Source organism: Portunus trituberculatus, chromosome 25 (genome assembly GCF_017591435.1).
Source record: "Portunus trituberculatus isolate SZX2019 chromosome 25, ASM1759143v1, whole genome shotgun sequence".
In the NCBI taxonomy this organism is placed as follows: domain Eukaryota; kingdom Metazoa; phylum Arthropoda; class Malacostraca; order Decapoda; family Portunidae; genus Portunus; species Portunus trituberculatus.
Genome location: NC_059279.1, coordinates 5982662 through 6002637, shown reverse-complemented (window position 1 = coordinate 6002637; position 19976 = coordinate 5982662). Strand labels below are relative to the sequence as shown.

Here is a 19976-nt window from a genome sequence, read left to right as displayed (position 1 = left end):
GGATTCTATAACCTTCCCTAGTATAAGTTAAAAGCATCTGATTTCTCTTTTCTCGTTTTCATAATGCTTCCTTGATTTATATAAGAGCGTTGGACAAGGAAGCATCAAATTTCATAACTATCCTTTTTCACTGCTATTTCTCACATCTTCCTTCACTACTAACTACTCTGACATATTTTCCTGTTTTACATCCTCGTGCGAACATCGTACTGGCCATAAATTGCTATATATATATATATATATATATATATATATATATATATATATATATATATATATATATATATATATATATATATATATATATATATATATATATATATATATATATATATATATATATATATATATATATATATATATATATATATATATATATATATATATATATATATATATATATATATATATATATATATATATATATATCCTTTTAATCACCTCATTTTCTGCAGATGTGGATGAAATGCAAAAAAATATAACAGTTCTTGAATTCACTTGCTGTAGAGAAGCTAACCGAAGACTGACTGTTCGATTCATGGATAGAGGAAATGAAAAAACAAGTCGAGAGCTCCAGAATCAGTTAATGAGAGGAATGAAAAAGAGTATCGCGGTAAAGAATATGAAGGAATCTAGTGCGTCACAACAAGAAGGGTATAAGAAATGGTGTACGAATATGCATGCAGTGAAAGTAGAAATGAAGAGAGAGAGAGAGAGAGAGAGAGAGAGAGAGAGAGAGAGAGAGAGAGAGAGAGAGAGAGAGAGAGAGAGAGAGAGAGAGAGAGAGAGAGAGAGAGAGAGAGAGAGAGAGAGAGAGAGAGAGAGAGAGAGAGAGAGAGAGAGAGAGAGAGAAACCTGAGAGAAGGCTTACGAAAACAGTAAAAGAAGACATGATTACAATGGGTGTATATAAGGAAGGAGCAAAAAACCGACAATTTGAAAGAGGTTTATGGACACAGTGAAAGAAAACTTGCTTCTAAGTGGTGTAGAGGGAGAAAACGCAGACGACCAAGCTCTGGAGAAAATCAATAGATACAATGAAGGAAGACATGTTTGTAATCACTGCCACTGAGGAAGGCGTAAGAAACAGCGTGCGTGGGGAAAACTGACAGGAGAAACCGAAAGAGGACAGGTTATAATGTAGCACGGCACGGCGATGAAGCTTGCAGGGTATCATGGAATATTAACCGGCACAGGACCACCTCTCAAAGACCCCGCCGCCTAGTGAGCCTCTTTATGGTGCAGCGAAGGTTATATAGGGTGGTACTTAGGGAACACACTTAGAGGGCCTCCTGACGCTGCAGGGGAGGTGCGCTGCTCATTGTGGCGCTCTTATCGGAGACTCTCAAAGAAAAAGGGAGCAGCATAACATTAGTGACTATGGATCTACTGACGAAGGGAGAACTGTACTGACGAAGGCAAATATACTGGCGAAGGGAAACTAAGAACTCACTGAAGAAAAAGGAGAAAATGTGCTAACGAAGGAAGACAAAAATTACACTGAAGAAGAAAATTTTCCACTGACGAAGAACAGCGAGAAGATACTAAAGGGCGAAAAAAAAATAATCTACTGACGAAGCAGGAATAAAGATTAGTGTCGAAAAAAAAAGAGAAAAAAAGAATATACTGGAGACGGAACCAAATCTGTACTGACGAAGAACACCCAAGAACCAAAGACCCGAAGAAGAAAAAGAAAACACACCTTCAGGAGCACGATGACGGGAAGCGTGAAGGGAAGAGCAAAGAAAACGGTGGAATGGCAACCTGCAGGGGACGAGACGTGTGATCCCCAGCAGGAGGACAGCCCCCCTGCCTATTACACCATGTACCCAGAGACACCGCGCCCGACGAAGGATACACTCACCAGCATGGACCATCAACACACCACTCAGGAGAAATGTGAGACTAAAGGAAGCACTTCAAAGGATAAACAAACTTCTGACGGAGGGAAGAAGGTGGAACAGAAGACACTAGTGAAGATATCCAAGGAAACGAAAGAGAAGCTGCTGGAGAAGGCCCATGGAGCACGCGCCACCCTCAGGTACTGTGCTGAGTGTCTCTTGTGTGGCTATGTGGTGTGGTTCTTGCCGTGCTGTTCTCTCTCTCTCTCTCTCTCTCTCTCTCTCTCTCTCTCTCTTCTCTTCTACAGCAATCTAATTTAACCTAACCTAACCTCTTTTCTCTATTTTTCGTCTCTTCTACAGAGATCTAACCTAACATAATAATCTAACCTAACCTAACCTACTTTCCTACCTATATTTCTCGTCTCTTCTACAGCGACTTCTGCAGGAAAACCACAGCACACGGCTTCAATCACGTGGTCGAAGAGGACGTGCCACTCTTACTGCGGGTGTTCTGGCTTGTCGTCACCCTCAGCAGGTGTGCAAATCTGTCCCTCCACCTGTCAGCTGATCTGTCTTTCTCTCCTTCATTCTGTCTACCTGGTTATGTCTGCCTGTTACTTAAGATTTGTCTGTTTGTTCATCTATTGACTATCTGTTTACTGCTATCCTGTCTAGCTAGTCATTATCTGTTTATCTATATCTCCTGTCTATTTCTTATTTATTTTTGTTATGTCAGCCCTGCCTGTTACGTAAGGAGTAAGTTGTTGACTATCGATTTGATACTAGCCTGTTTATTTAGTTGTTAACTATCTGTCTATTTATTATGGTGACACGTAGACAACTTTAAACCACTCGACAAATGACAAAGTTTCAAAACTGCACTTGGTGGGATTCAAACCTACACAAGGATGCCTGCCCGATCCTATGCTCACAACCCTATCCACTACGCCAACGCCTCCCTAAACAACTACTGATACTGCTACTGCTAATATATATATATATATATATATATATATATATATATATATATATATATATATATATATATATATATATGTAAAACCTCCAGCCTGGGCGCCCTCCTATCAGTAGCCTACAGTGTGACCCGGGAATCCTTCGTCACCAAGCGACCCTACACGGAGGTAACCTACAGGGACAGCAGGAAGAGCGGCCTGCCCTTCCCCGCCTTCACCGTCTGCAGCCTGTCCCGTTTCTGGAAGTCCAAGATGAACGGTAAGTTGAGTAAAGGAGTTTCAAGGCACCTTCTCCTTCCGGTTACTTATATTTGGGTTCAATACAGTAGAGTAGCTTTCCCCAACTTGCTGTCTTTGTCGCCTTCCTCAGCCACATCATCACAAGCATGTCTTCCTTCACTACACTCATAAACCTTCTCGTTGGTCTTTCTCTCTTTCTCCTGTCAGCTACATCCATTTCTAATTGAAACTCGAACTCTGGTCTTCAACATCACATCATATCGCTGACCACAAGGAAACCTTTCACTTTCGTTTATAAAAACGGCTAAAAGGCTTTCAGGTAGCGTATAACATGAAATAATGCAAATATTTTCCTCAGATTTAATTAAATAAGCTTCGCTTTTCCAATAGACTAGTTGAAATACGGAAAGATTTCCAGTAGATAAGGGATTCTCAACCTGGGATTCGCAAACATCCAAGGGTTCTGAAGAAGAAATAGATGATCTAATAATATCCTTTGCAGTACCATTGCATATTGAGTTAGTGTCAGACACTAAATTAATATTCTGTTCGATGTTAGATTACTGAGGGTTCGGGTAGACGGTCTTATAACTCATGACGTTCTTAACGAGAAGAAGGTTGGTAACCCCTGCGCTAGAGTGTAGAAGGTGTTGAGGTAAGACACAGACACCACTGAGAATGCTGCCCTGTGCTGCCTGTGTGTGGGTGTGGCGGGTGTGAGTCCCTACAGTGTCTGTCCCTCTTACTATTATTAGGGATCTGCATCACCTCCAAATTACGACTTTTCTTGTGATTGCATTATTATCTAAATTCTTACTTGAATGAAAGTTTTTGGCGGTGGTGATGCCACGACATTGGGAAGCTTAATCAATCAAATAATTGATTAGTTAATTAGTTCATTAAAATACCTATACGTCCATTTGTCATGAGAGATGCATCCCACAGTCAGGGCGCCTCTATTTTTTTTTTTTTTTTACGCTAAGGCCTATAGCGCCTGTAGGCACACTTGAAGAGTGTATTGGAAGCGCTGTTCAGCTTCCGCCCATTAGTGGCGCAGGCAATTCTATTTATAGTGGTACCCATATTAGGGCCCATATCACCGCCCAAGCTCATCTTGAGTGTAACCACCTAGAACCTGGGTATCATGGTGATATGTAGGTAACTTTAAACCACTCGACAAAATGGCAAAATGTTTTAAGGTTGTACGTGGTGGGATTCGAACCTTCGCGTGGACGTCTGCCCGATCCCACGCTCACCACCTTATCCACTATGATAGTTTATATATATATATATATATATATATATATATATATATATATATATATATATATATATATATATATATATATATATATATATATATATATATATATATATATATATATATATATATATATATATATATAGACAAAGGGAGCCATAAAGTTTGGACCAGACATGCCCTAACAATGCAGGGACATCCACATCAACCACGGGACTCCGCCAGTCTGCAGGAGTGGGTGGTGCTCTTCCATTCACCTTGCTGCAACAAGCCCAGTCTTTTCCCTCCTCCTGTTGTCCGTTGTGTCCGCGCTCAAGCAAAACTCTGGCTCAGTAATCATTATAGGAGAGCTGATTGGTTTGAGCTTGATGGATTTAGAAAAAGACATAAGACACTGACTCCCAAACAAAGTGGTAGGTAAATGGAAAAGACTTAGTAATGAAGTTGTCAGTGCCGAGTCATTTAAAAGCTTTAAAAGAAGACTAAGACAGCTTTATGGCTGGGCTGATGGGTAGTCACAGCTAGGAACGTTTCACACAAGGATTGGCTCATGTAGGCTTCGTGGCTTCTTATAGATTCCATTGTTTTGTCGTGTTCTTTCCTATGTTCTCATTGCGATGTATTTGTATTGTTTTATATTGTAGATAGTTATATATATATATATATATATATATATATATATATATATATATATATATATATATATATATATATATATATATATATATATATATATATATATATATATATATATATATATATATATATATATATATATATATATATATATATATATATATATATATATATATATATATATATATATATATATATATATATATATACAAACTATCAACAATATAAAACGTTACAAATACATAGCAATGAGGGAAAAGGGAAAATAGAATCTCAAAGAAATAGAAATGTTGACGGTTAATAAAAATGAAAATATAGAACAAAGCGAAAAAAAAAGATGTAAAGTGATAGATAGATAGATGGCTAGATATACAGATAAATAGATTTCAAACACACACTTCTCAATCAATCAACCAATATATATATATATATATATATATATATATATATATATATATATATATATATATATATATATATATATATATATATTGGTTGATTGATTGAGAAGTGTGTGTATGATATATATATATATATATATATATATATATATATATATATATATATATATATATATATATATATATATATATATATATATTGATTGATTGATATAGTGTGTGTATATATATATATATATATATATATATATATATATATATATATATATATATATATATATATATATATATATATATATATATATATATATATATATATATATATGTGTGTGTGTGTGTGTGTGTGTGTGTGTGTGTGTGTGTGTGTGTGTGTGTGTGTGTAGTATGGATGCACTATAGAGCGTTGTATTGTACTGTAGTGTAGATGCAGTGTCGTGTAATGTAGCATGGAAGGCTTTGCTGGTGCCCCGAGTGTGGAAATATTTCATCTTCAATATTGGTGCGGTGGGCCTCAGAGCACCTCACTTCTAGAAGTAGTGCGCGCCGACACACGTTCCGGGAACCGCAGCGCCGCCTCCCGGTGGTTTCCTGGCTCCAGCTCGCCCAGGGAACCTCCGGGCAGCGGGACCTCGTGGACCTCGGTGGCGAGGTCCTCGTGAGGAAAAGATTTGTTTTGGCGGACAATCCCGATGAGGCGCGCCGTGGCCACGCTGCAGGGCCTGCCCTCCTGAAGGGCGCCGCTGACGGTGTTCATGACACCACAGCGACGGCGTGTTGGCGCTGGGAAGCTTTCTTGAGTCCCGGCCAGGAGCAGCGGTGTCCGCGGGTGGGCGAGAGGCACGCTAAGGGCAGGAGCGCTGGACCCCAAGGGGGACAACGTCATGGTGAGGCAGACCCTGCAGAGGCGCCCCTGCGGTGCACATCATCGACGTGGGGCCAGCGCCGCCCCTTCACACAGGCGGAGCCGAGGAGGTGTCCCCAGGTACTGAGCGCTGCGGCCCGTTCACCTTCCGGGCCGATGTGTACTCCCTGGGGCGCCTGTCCAGTGTCCACCTGCCCTGCACACACACTCCTGCGCCGGCACACTGCAGGTGCTGGGGAGCCATGTGCTGGCCGAGGACACAAGAGACCTGCCCAGCCCACGCTCAAGCCGACGCCCTGCAGCCACGAGATGGGCCCTTTTAGTTCCTTCCGTGTAGCTCTCTGCAGACACGCAGGCATGACGCAGGGGCTCTTTAGTTGTGTGTGTGTGTGTGTGTGTGTGTGTGTGTGTGTGTGTGTGTGTGTGTGTGTGTGTGTGTGTGTGTGTGTGTGTGAGCCCTTTGCTCGAGGGGGCCGAGCTGGGGTGCTGTGTGTGTGCGTGTGCGTGTGTGTATTTAAAAAAATACGAAGAAAATGAGCAAAAAAAGTCATCAGCGACCAACTTTTTCTTCTTCTCATTCTTCTTCTTCTTCTTCTTCTTCTTTTTCTTCTTCTCTACTTAGAAGGAATAAAATAAAAAAAAAGGAACAAAAAAAGTCATCAGCGACCAACTTTTTCTTCTTCTTCTTCTTCTTCTTCGCTTTTTAGAAGAAATACAAACAAAATGAACAAAAAAGTAATCTGCGAAGAAATTTCTTTCTCTTTCTAATTGACATTTTTCTTTTCCATCTTTTCCTTCTCCTCTTCCTTTTCCTCCTCATCGTCCTTTTTTTCTTCTTTCTCTCTTCTTTTTTTTTTCTCTTTCTTCTTCTCCTTCGTTCGTGATGAAATGTGATGTAAAAATGTTAAATGATAAAAACCGCGCGCGCGCGTGTGTGTGTGTGTGTGTGTGTGTGTGTATTACTTCGTGTATTTCCTCCGCGTCGCTCCATCATTCAGCATTGTTTTCTGAGTGGAGAGAGAGAGAGAGAGAGAGAGAGAGAGAGAGAGAGAGAGAGAGAGAGAGAGAGAGAGAAGCAAAAAAATATCGTAAATTAATGGCAGATTCATCATAACAAAATATCCTTTCACAATTTTTCCTTCCTACATGTTTGGTCACGTTCGGCTGCTCGTGGCGTAATGAAGGAGATCAATCAATGGTAAAAGCGCAGGATGTGTGACGCTCAAAATGAAATGGTGGTTAAAATATTCAACATCTATTACGTGATCATGACGTGTGTGTGTGTGTGTGTGTGTGTGTGTGTGTGTGTGTGTGTGTGTGTGTGTGTGTGTGTGTGTGTTTGTCTTCCTCCCAGCGTGACACATGGTTGGATTCGAAACACGCACTTCACTTAGGGGGTGTGAGTCAACAACCTCCCACCATCTCTCTCTCTCTCTCTCTCTCTCTCTCTCTGTGTGTGTGTGTGTGTGTGTGTGTGTGTGTGTGTGTGTGTGTGTGTGTGTGTGTGTGTGTGTGTGTGTGTAATGACGAGATGGTTTCCTTTGGAAGTTTTGACAGTGATATGGCATCCTCGTTCACTGGAGTCACGAACACACGCCGTACTAGAGCTTGAATCAATAATAGCGAAAAACATTAGGGAACACCTAGACAAACACAGCTTGATAAATCAAACACAACATGGATTTACGAAAGGGAAGTCGTGTCTTACACACTTGTTGAGCTTTTACAATAGGGTTTATGAGGCGGCAGATAAAGGTGATAATTATGACATTCTATACTTAGATTTCAGTAAAGCACACTGGGACTGCCTCGTATAGGCCTGGCGGCCTCTTGCAGCTTCCTCTTTTCTTATGTTCGAATATTGTTGAAATTGTCTGTTGAAATCATGAGTCACACTAAAAATCCTTCTGGTTTTGCCTCCTACTAGAGCAGGGGGGGGTTCTCAACCTGGGGTCCGCGAACCCATAAGGGTTCACAAGATTTCCAGGTGGTACTTAGATGGTTGATCTAATAATATCCTTTGCAGTATCATTGCATATTGAGTTAGTGACAGTCACAAAATCAACATTCCGTTTGATGTCATTACTGGCGATTCGGGCAGGTGGTCTCATAACTCAGGGGGCTGTTAACGAAAAAAATGTTTGATAACCCCTGTCGTAGATTTACTGAAACGTAACAAACGTTTTCAGTGAATTTACAGAAAATCATCAACGTTTCACCGTAGACTTATGGAGATAAAGTAGCGTTTGTCTACGCCTATGGACTTGAAGAGAATAAAATTAAATTGCTGCTGCTCTTGCACCTCAAATTTCTGCAACATAAACCCCTTTCATCTGCGTGGCCTGGCAGAGTACAACGTGAGCAAGTCCATGGCGTCGTACATCCTGCTGGCGGTGGGCGGGCCTGAGGTGGTGAGCAGCACCCTCAAGACGGACACACGCATGATCAGGGTGTTCCAGGACGAGCTGACAAACTTCCTGGAGGAGCGGAACCTCACCCTCAGCCAAATTATCACCCTGCTCTCCCCCACGTCAGTATGAGCACGCCACTTCCTTCACCTGTGTGTGTGTGTGTGTGTGTGTGTGTGTGTGTGTGTGTGTGTGTGTGTGTGTGTGTGTGTGTGTGTGTACTTTTGCCAACGTAACCATGACTGTAGCCTTGTTCCGCGTGTCCACAGATGCGAGGACGTGGTGGCAGGTTGTTACAACGACGTGGAAAGCTTGCCAGGGTGAGTTGTACATCATAAAGACAAATTTTGACACACACACACACACACACACTCACACACACACCGCGTAGTGTAGTGGTTAGCACGCTCGACTCACAATCGAGAGGCCTGAGTTCGAGTCCCGGCGCGGCGAGGCAAATGGGAAAGCCTCTTAATGTGTGGCCCCTGTTCACCTAGCAGTAAATAGGTACGGGATGTAACTCGAGGGGTTATGACCTCGCTTTCCCGGTGTGTGGAGTGTGTTGTGGTCTCAGTCCTACCCGAAGATCGGTCTATGAGCTCTGAGCTCACTCCGTAATGGGGAAGACTGGTTGGGTGACCAGCAGGCAACCAAGGTGAATTACACACACACACACACACGTACGTAGTAGAACAGGTAGTGAGCGTGGGATCGAACATACGTGGGTTCGAATCCCACCAAGTACAGACTTTAAATCTTGCCATTTGTCGAGTGGTTTCAAGTTAGCTACATGTCACCATGATACGCAGGTTCTAGGTGGTTACAACAAAGATGCACTTGGGTGGGTGATATGGGCCCTAATATGGATACCACTATAAAGAAAATTGCCTGCGCCACCAATGGGTGGAAGCTGAACAGCGGTTCTCACACTCTTCAAGTGTACCAACAGGCGATATAGGTCATAACACACACACACACACACACACGTGTGTGTGATGTGGTCTCAGTCCTACCCGAAGATCGGTCTATGAGCTCTGAGCTCGCTCTGTAATGGGGAAGACTGGCTGGGTAACTAGCAGACGACCGAGGTGAATTACACACAGACATATTACAAGCGTCAGGAATCTAGAACATTAATCGATTTTATTTAAAAATTTCGAGCGTATATGGACATCAGAACATAAGAAGCAGAAAAGAGAGCCAACTAGTCACGCAAAGAAAACTGATAAAATAAAGCAGTAAATAAGAAAAGAAACAAGAGAAAACGAATGAGGTATTGAAATAGAAGGGGTAACTATGCAAATTATGAGAAGCCTGAAGAAACGACTTCAAAAAAAAAATATTTAAGGAATGTGCAATAGGCTGTAAGACCTACCTGTAGCAGTCCCTGCGTGAACATAACTAATTCCACCTTTCATTCCCATCCACAGATGTGTCTAATCTTCATTTAAAGCCCACTATTGACTCAGCAATGACTACATTACTACTGAGTCCGTTCCATTCATGTACCACTCTGTCAGAGAACCAGTTCCTTCCCATTTCTTTCCTAAGTCTAAATGTCTCAAGCCTGAACCCATTATTTCTGGTTCTTTCTTGTCTACTAATGCCAAGAACTTTTCTCATGTCGACTTTGTTACAAGCCCTATACCACTTAAATACTTCTATCAGGTCGCCCTTTAACCTACGTCTCTCTAAGGAAGGCAAATTTAGTATCTTCAATATCGCTTCGTATGGAATATGATAACGCGGATAAAATCAAGCAAAAGAAAAATAAGAGAAAACGGACGAGTTACTGAATTTAATGGAAAACTATACAAATCAAGTCTTTTAGCTTTACTTCTCTCCCTAATTAACGTATGTCGGGAACCATATTCTGAAGCTTTCTTGTGCTGTAACTCCGATACATTCAAAAGGCTTTAGTTGAAGCTGCACGGTTATGAAGAGTTTACATTGTTGTAGTGTTTTTGCTTTGTCCATATTAACAGTTGTGGTGCGAGAGCAAAACGTGTCTGAAATCTGTTTTTATGTATCTTAATTAACTGTCAAGTGAAAGAAGAGTGTGTGTAAAAGATGTCTTTGTCTGCCATAACAGTCGTGGCGAGAGAGAAAAGCGCGCTTAAAATATCATAACTATCGAAGTGAGAGAAAAGCGTCTCTGAAAATGTCTTTATCTAATTTAACTAACAGTCGTGGTAAGAGAAAAAGACTGCCTAAAATTTGTATCTCTATATCATAACTGTCGTGGTAAGAGCAAAGCATGTCTATGTCTGTCTATGTTAACTGTCGTGGTAAGAGCAAAGCATGTCTATGTCTGTCTATGTTAACTGTCGTGGTAAGAGCAAAGCATGTCTATGTCTGTCTATGTTAACTGTCGTGGTAAGAGCAAAGCATGTCTATGTCTGTCTATGTTAACTGTCGGGGTAAGAGCAAAGCATGTCTATGTCTGTCTATGTTAACTGTCGTGGTAAGAGCAAAGCATGTCTATGTCTGTCTATGTTAACTGTCGGGGTAAGAGCAAAGCATGTCTATGTCTGTCTATGTTAACTGTCGGGGTAAGAGCAAAGCATGTCTATGTCTGTCTATGTTAACTGTCGTGGTAAGAGCAAAGCATGTCTATGTCTGTCTATGTTAACTGTCGTGGTAAGAGCAAAGCATGTCTATGTCTGTCTATGTTAACTGTCGTGGTAAGAGCAAAACGTATTTAAGATCTGAATGTGCTAGTGTGTTCCTCAGGAAGTTGTGCTGTGAGAGGATGTTCCGGCCCAGCATCACCACCCTGGGCCAGTGCTTCTCTACCCTGGGCGTGACGGGGAACACCTCCACCTACATGCAGACCACCGCGGGGCTTATTGGCGGCACTCGTATCATCTTCACTATCAACAAAGACGAGTATATGGGTGAGGGAGCTCCTCTGTGTTAACGACTGCCCTAGTCTCTCATTTCGTCTCGTCTGGTCTTGTCTGTGTGTGTGTGTGTGTGTGTGTGTGTGTGTGTGTGTGTGTGTGTGTGTGTGTGTGTGTGTGTGTGTGTGTGTAATAATAATAATAATAATAATAATAATAATAATAATAATAATAATAATAATAATAATAATAATAATAATATTAATGATAATATTGATGTTGGAGGAGGAGGTGGAAAGAAACACAGGTTTAAGGAGTTGAGTTTATTCCCGACTAGTTTCGCTTGTGGACTTCTTCAGGGGAACTGAAGTCGGGAATAAACTCAACTCCTTAAACCTGTGTTTCTTTCCACCTCCTCCTCCAACTTGTCCGAGTGTCTATACAGATAATATTAATAATAATAATAATAATAATAATAATAATAATAATAATAATAATAATAATAATAATATAATAATAATAATAATAATAATAATAATAATAATGATAATAATAACAATAATAATATACGCTTTATTAGGAATTGCAGTTCATACATACTGAAAATATATTTAGGGAAATGATCGTGGGGGGCTTAAGCCTAGCATATTAGCCTTGTTGTTTATGGCTCTCCCCATGGTGGGTATCGCATTGTGTGGGTTACGGTCGGTTCGAGGGACCCTTATGGGCATAACCACATTGTTGTAACGTGTGGCGTGGAAGGGGTGAGGAGCGTCAGGTGGCAGGAGATGACGAAACCGCGTTTTACCAGGGCCTCTCGGTGTTTGGTAGACAGTCTGGGGAGGCTCAGGATGGTCAGGGCGTGATCGTAATTAGTGTAGGAAGGGCCGAGGATGATCTTGCATGCCCGCTTCTGCACATCCTCCAGTTGCTGCTGTTGAGTGAGGGTGAGAGAGGAGGACCACGCTGGTGAGGCATACATGAGTCTGGGAAGAATAAAGATGAAGTATACCCCCTTAACTCATCTGCCGATGTGGTCAGTGACTTGAGTCTGCAGAGCATGTAAAATGGTGGTGGATACATGCTGCTTCCATGTCAACTGGTCGTCCACTGTTACCCCGAGTAGCATGGCCGACTGAACCACTTGGAGGTGATGAGGGTCCAGGGTGAGCTGGGGTGGAAGGACTGCCGCCGAGGAGGTGCAGACATGCATCATCACAGTTTTGGTGGTTGATTGTCATTCTGCTCACCTCAGTTCACTCCTGTAGTTGTTCCAGCGTTTTTATTTTTTGGAGTGCTGAGTGGTCTGGGCTTTTATTATTGATTGGCTCGCCCAAGGTGCAGTCGTCCACGTACTTACAGCGATGAGGGGTGTTGGTCAGAGTGTCATTAATCAGTATTAGGAAACACAGTGAACCCATCTCAGCTGTTGGAGAGAAGATTTGTAGTTCTGATAGCGTACAGCTTGTTGTCTCCTCATGAGGAAGTCGGCCAGCCACGCTGTCAGGTGAGAGGAGACCCAGACTGATGGTTTTGTTGATGACCACAGTATGGTCAACCAGATGGAAAGCTTTCCTGATGTCCACAAAAGCGATTACTAGAGAGATGTTTCGTTTATTCAGGTGACAGTGAATGAAGTCAAGGAAGTCAATGAGGTAGTGAGAGGTGGAGGTGGTTCTGATATTGCCGAATTGCTGGATATCTAAGGAGTTACTAATTTTGTTGTACGCCCAGTCGAACACAAAGTCTTCACAAATGAGGCTAGGGATGGGTGTGATAGCGACTGGCCTGAGGTCAATGAGTAACTGCGGACTGGAAGTATTAGGTATGGGTGTAACAAATTATGTTTTCCAGTCCATGAGGGATGATTACTGAGAGAGATGCATTTATTATTGAACAGAGAGGGTAGGTAGTTTTGGAGCAAATTTTTTATAAATCTTGATGGTGAGATCAGTAGGAGTGGTGGACTGAGGTTTAAGTTTTAGAATTCTCTTGTAAACATCCATCACCTGGACGGTGGGAGGAGGGGAGGGAGCGGGAAGATAGGAAGGGAGAGGAGAGGAGTGGAGGGGTGGGAAGGTTTGACAGATCGTAGCTAAGTGACAGTTTATCTTGTCCGCCGCCAAGTCAGTGAGGAGGTGTGAGGTACAAGGAAGAGGAGGATACTGCTTTTGTAGGCCGCACAAAGCCTTAGTCTTATCGCACCACTGTCTGTTGTTAGTAAGTTTGAGTTGGTGAATTTTGTTGGGTGTACTGTGACGCGCTTTGCTGGGAAGTAGCGGTGGAGGGCTTCCACTGTGGTGGCAACAAAGTTATGCCACTTGGTGTGGACGTCCTTCACCTGCAGCACCTCACTCCGCGGGTGATGCGTCTTCTCTTGCCCAAACTCCCTCAAGGCCGAGTCGGGCATGGGTTGGTGAGTCTTGGTGACCCTTGAGTGCGGGGCGAGGTGATGGGTGTGGGGGACCACAAGATGGAGAGGTGTGTGCTGCGTTTCATGGGGGCTAGTAGCTGCAGAGACGAGTATTGCTGACTTAGGTCGGTCATGATAAGGTAGAGTGTTGTTTGTAGATGGTGAGGAATCCAACTACTAGTGTTATGTTTAGCTGGTGTAGCATTTCGCTCATATCTAGACAGTTAAAATCCCCGAATACCACCGGCGTAGCAGCAGGATACTTCATTGTGAGAGCATCAGCAGTGCTTGTGATGTGCTCAGTAAGTAGTTGCGTTGTGGGGGCACGTGGGCGGTGGTAGACAACACAGAGGATGATGGAGGCTGTATCGCTAGGGTGGGAGGGCGGTGTCACAAGTGCCCAGAGGGTCTCCACTCCGGGGGGTTACATCCACAGGGAGGTGTGAGGGGCTGAAGGGGTAGAGCAACAATAAACCACTACCTCTCCCCCCCCTTCTCAGCGCTCTGACCTGAGATGGTGGAATAGTTGAAAGTCATGAACCATGCATTCTTTAGGTACTATTTGCCACGGCTCCGTGATCGCCACAATGTCAGCACAGGTTGATCTCATTGACATAATCACCTCGTCCATTTTGTTCGTCAGGGAAGTCACGTTAGACAGGAGGGGAGACTGTACCACACGAGAGGTACTTCGACGTGTGTGCATTCTCTCACCTCCGCGCTTATCGAATTTTGCCTGTCTCTGTCTGTCACTATAACCCTGATGGGACGAACCACACCTCTACTGCCTCTTGATGCAAGACTCTGAAACGGTTTGAGTGTTTTCAGGCACTGGATGATGTTACGCGGTGGGTACCCCGCTCCCCGCCTGTGCCGGAGTAAGTAGTCGTGCCCGTAGCACCGCACTGGATTACACATTGTCTAGATTGTATTGACGGACACTCACTAACGCTGTTCACTAATGCACAGAAAACAAACTATGGCGAGTCTGATTCTCTGGAGGGCCGACAGGTTGGCTGTGGAAGCTTGGAGAGCGCCAGAGTCACACGTCTTTCCCTCGTGAGGTCAAGTTTGTGTGTGTGTGTGTGTGTGTGTGTGTGTGTGTGTGTGTGTGTGTGTGTGTGTGTGTGTGTGTGTGTGTGTGTGTGTGTATGTGTGTTGTCCGTTTCTAAAATTAATGATATTCCTTCCTCTTCTTCTCTTCCTCCTCCTCCTTCTCCTCCTCCTCCTGGTCCTTCTCCTCCTCAAAATGTTCCTCTTCCTCCTCTTCTTTCTCCTCACCGCCAACATCGCCTCCTTCTCATCCTCCTCCTACACATTTCCCTCTTGTACCACAACCACTACTACCATTCCCTCCTCCTCCTCCTCCTCCCCTGACAGAGTACGACCCTAACGTGGTATCAACGACCTCTCTGAACGAAGTCGGCATCCACGTGTCTTTGTCCTACTTCGACGTGAAACCGACTGTGGCCTCCAACATGCACGCAGTCCGCATCGCGCCTGACACCTCGGCCAACATTGCCCTCTCCATCACCAGGGTCAGGAGGATGTGGTAGTAGTGGTGGTGGTGGTGGTGTTGGTGTTGGTGTTGGTGTTGGTGTTGATGGTGGTGGTGGTGGTGGTGGTGGAGGAGGAGGAGGAGGAAAAAGGAAAGGTGTTTGTGGGGTTAGTGAGAGAGGAGGTGGAGGTGGAGGTGGAGGTGGAGGTGGAGGTGGAGGTGAAGGTGGAGGAGGAGGAGGAGGAGGAGGAGGAGGAGGAGGAGGAGGAGGAGGAGGAGGAGGAGGAGGAGGAGGAGGAGGAGGAGGAGGTGAAGGTGAAGGTGAAGGTGAAGGGAGGAGGAGGAGGAGGAGGAGGAGGAGGAGGAGAAAAAATGGAAGTGATTCCATTAGGCGCCGTAACAGCTTGGGTCATATAGCACCATTAGGGTTAACGGGAGAAGCTACATTTCCCACCGGGCAACTAGGTTTGGCAAGGATTCAAACACGAGTCGCCTTAACCAACTATGCCACCCAGCCCCAGAGAGGAGGAGGAGAAGGAGGAGGAGAAGAAGGAGGAGGAGGAGGAGGAGGAGGAGGAGGAGGAGGAGGAGGAGGAGGAGGAGGAGGAGGAGGAGGAGGAGGAGGCACCTAATTAACACAATTCGCCCTCACATGCACACACACACACACACACACACACACACACACACACACACACACACACACACACACACACACACACACACACACAAACACACAAACAATTAAAAAGAATCAGAAAAACAAACCACCACCACCACCACCACTACCCCCTTCACCATCTCCTTCACCGCCTTGTACAGATAGACCACCAGGAGCGCTACATCAGGGACTGGCCGTGGAGCAGCCAATACGCTGACTGTGTGATGGAGCATGAGTACAAAAACCTGACGGAGGAGAGACAGATGAACACAGAGAACAACTTTTACTTCGCTCTAATGTATCGCCACTGCCTTCTGCTGCATGCCAACTGTTCTGCCATCCCCATGAGGCTAACTGACGACCAGACGGGTAAGCAGGAGCAACAGGAGGAGGAGGAGGAGGAGGAGGAGGATGTAGAGGGTTAACAGATGAAGTTTTGATAGAATATTTTGAATTCTTGAAATGGGTGGAGAGAGAGAGAGAGAGAGAGAGAGAGAGAGAGAGAGAGAGAGAGAGAGAGAGAGAGAGAGAGAGAGACTAAAGTCAAACTATCATTTGAATTCATTTCCTTTGTAAGTGTTGTTCCCTATGAAGGAAAACTGCCCTTGATGTCGCTCAAACAGGAGCAAGTCCCGCCGCAGTTAGTCCGTTATGAGCTTTCAGGCAGTTCTCTCCGCATTGCTTTACAACGCCAAAAACAAGTAATAAATGATTTAACCTTTTTACTTCCTGTTTAATGCGGAGAACATACACAGAAGACATTATTCTGATTAAGAACATATACTATGTTACAATGATACCTACGACGTAAACATATTGGTGTGCATGTATGATCTTGCGCCATGGTGACATGTGGAAGAAGGAAAACAAAGAAAAAAAGATAGATGACGTGCGTTTTTTTTTTTTTTTTATACTATGTGGGCTTTTCACGGGAATTTCTGGGCTAAAGGGGATACTTTTTCAGGGTACCTTCTATCTTAAAGCCCACCCGCTAGGAAACCGTTGTCCCGAGTGAGGAAGCCCAACATACACTCAGACCGTGGACAGGATTCGAACCCGTGCGCTTGGAGACCTCTAGGATCCTAAAGCACGCATGGTTCCACTGTACCACGGCGTTTGTAAGGAAAGCATATACAAATGTGTCAAAGATAAATGTAACTTATAGAAAGCGAAGAAATGGATATGTTTGTGCTTGAAAGAGTGAAAATGTCCTGTAGAAGAAAATGGACAATTTAGGGCACACTACTCCTTCCTCCTCTACTGTCTACCCATCTATCCACTCCTAACACACTCCTTCCCCTTCTCCATCCATTCCTTCATCCCTTTAATCATCCTTCCTTTCTAACATACCTACATAAATACCAACTTTCCTAATATTTCCTTCCTTCCCTCTAACTTAACTTCCAAATTTCCTAACCCATCCTAACCTTTCCTTCTATCCTTGTGTCCTTCCGTGCCTATCAGCCGAGTGCATGCCAGACCAGGTTATCCATCACCTCTTCTTCGAGAACGAGGTGAAGGCGTGTGTCCTCAAGAACCTCTACCAGTATGAGAACGGTAAGTGAACACAGGGACTCTCTATACCTGACTCTTGCCGCCTTCCTGTCACCTGAGCTGCACCAAAAGTATTGAGAAACGTCCTGCACTGCCTTGTGATTTGTGACTCTGTATACGTGTTCCTAATTGCTAAGTTGTTTTAAGAAAGAAATGTTAAAGTATATCTATTTCTTTCACTTCAAATGTTGCGTGTTGTACAGTGTAAGTTAACCGAGTGGTGTGTCGTGTTTCAGCGAGCAATCGGCTTTGCTACACCACCTCCCTCACCAGACAACTCAGCTACACAGACCTCAAGAAGGACAGCCTGCAGGAGTACCGTCAGTCACCAAAGTACGTAGACAGGTCCACATTGCTCACAACTCACGCGGCTTTCTATATTCACTTCATTTTTTTATTGTACTTCATTGTGTTTTCATCTTCACTCCGAGGTTTTCTCCCACTGCCACTGACAACCTCCATATAAACCAAGACATGTGACAGGATGACTCGAGCTCTGAAATACTTTATTCTTTCATCACGACAAATTTGAAAGGCTACGGTGATGATTAATCGTGTTTTTATTTGTGTTTCTTTCCAATGAAGTATTTAGCTCCACCACTCTTCTCCCTCTCTCTCTCTCTCTCTCTCTCTCTCTCTCTCTCTCTCTGCAGGTCGTCTCTCGCAATGGCCGTTGTGTATTACTCCGAGTTGGGCTACACGGAGTATTATGAAAGAATTCCCACTTTCTCCACGTGGTTCAGTAAGTACACACACACACACACACACACACACACACACACACACACACACACACACACACACACACACACACACACACACACGTAATCGAAGGGGGCGTGTGTGTTAGATATTGGCAGTTTTAAGGAGGAATGTGATGAAACAGTACTACAAGACAGCACTCGGAGTTTGATTCACTTGTACTTATCAAATGAATGGATAAGTACATATGTAAGTAAATATAGAAGAACTACTATGTGAGAAGGTATTTTTCTCTTCATTTGTTTTTGTTGTTTTTAATAAATATTCTTAATCTTTTTTTTTTCTTTTTCTTTTTCTTAATAATTTGTTTTTGGAGACACTGTTTTGCAATAGGACGAAACTACTTTTCGCGTACAAGACTATGACACTCGTTATTATTTTTCGTAATGTTTATATGAGTTTGAGCATAAAACGTCAGAAATACTTCATTTTGCCTCTTACACTTTTTTTTTTGTTAGTTGATTGGCTCTGGTTAATGGAGGGGGAACAAAAAAAGGGACATAATCACACAAAGAATTACCAGTCACAAAAGAACCCTAAAGAAAACGTCCACCCAAATTTAGGGATACGTATTTAAAATTCAACAATACCAATGTTAATTATTCACAGAACACAACGAGCTTGACTCCTGCACAACTTAATCGTATAAAACGCAATTCTTATTCTCGCTCCTCCATCAGCCTCTCCCTTTCTCCTGCAGGTGATCTAGGCGGTCAGATGGGCCTCTTCATGGGGGCGTCTTTCATCACGATAGTGGAGCTGTTCTTCACTGCTTGCTACGTGGTGCGGGTGGTGGTGTGTCGGGCCGCCAGAGTCATACATGCTAAACTAAGCTCTTCTAAAAACTCCACGGGTTAAGAACCAAGATCGGTTTGAACAGAGTAACATAGAAAAATACGGCGAGGCGACACGAAGCCATCAGGCCTACACGGGGCGGTCACTGTATGAAATGTATACCTAAAAGCAGAAAAGTATCACTTTATTGGCTTGAACGTAAGAAGGTATGGGAAGCTGCAAAATGATAGTCTGTATGAAACACGTCCACCTATTTCCACCTATCACCACCATCCACATGTCCGTTTCGTCTTTGGTAAAAGTCAAGAATAGGACCTCCTCCTTTTCCTCCATCCCACCCCCCACCTGCTCCAGCAAGCTTGGGGGACTGTGGGGAATCGGGGTTTTAGGGGGAAGCCAAAAGAGGCGAAATAAGACGATCTGAAAAAATTCTAAGGACAAAAACAGCTGTTTTTTAACGAAAAATTAGGTAAATTTACTAACCTAACCTAACCTAAACCTAAACCTAACCTAACCTAACTATATTTCAAAACAAATGCAAATAACCCAAGGTCACAATCCATACACCTGTCTGCCGCCATATTAGAAATCACTGGCTGGAGCGTGGCTCGCCGCAGCTTGCTGGACTTAGAGAAAACTCGCCGAACACCGCACATTCCTGGACCTATTGCAGCGTTATTATTCATTTGTGGCAGGCAGTGTACTTACTGAAAATGTTGTAAATATTAAGAACAAATCATCTAGAGTTTATTGTACGAAACTGTAACAACCAACCAAATCATTGTGGACTTAGATTCTGCAGGCACCGGAATATTCATTCAATT

General features: G+C 43.4%; 1 protein-coding gene across 1 annotated transcript; it reads left to right on the top strand.

Annotated features, from left to right (window-relative positions):
• Window positions 1-1289: 1289 nt before the first annotated feature.
• Window positions 1290-19432, top strand: LOC123508523 (acid-sensing ion channel 1-like). Its single transcript, XM_045262259.1, has 12 exons — window positions 1290-2041; window positions 2278-2379; window positions 2914-3077; window positions 8568-8748; window positions 8896-8946; window positions 11360-11523; window positions 15263-15420; window positions 16203-16410; window positions 17506-17598; window positions 17832-17940; window positions 18249-18337; window positions 19058-19432. Exons 1-12 carry the CDS (start codon window positions 1716-1718, stop codon window positions 19213-19215), a joined length of 1803 nt encoding a protein of 600 aa, XP_045118194.1. The 5' UTR covers window positions 1290-1715; the 3' UTR covers window positions 19216-19432.
• Window positions 19433-19976: the final 544 nt, after the last annotated feature.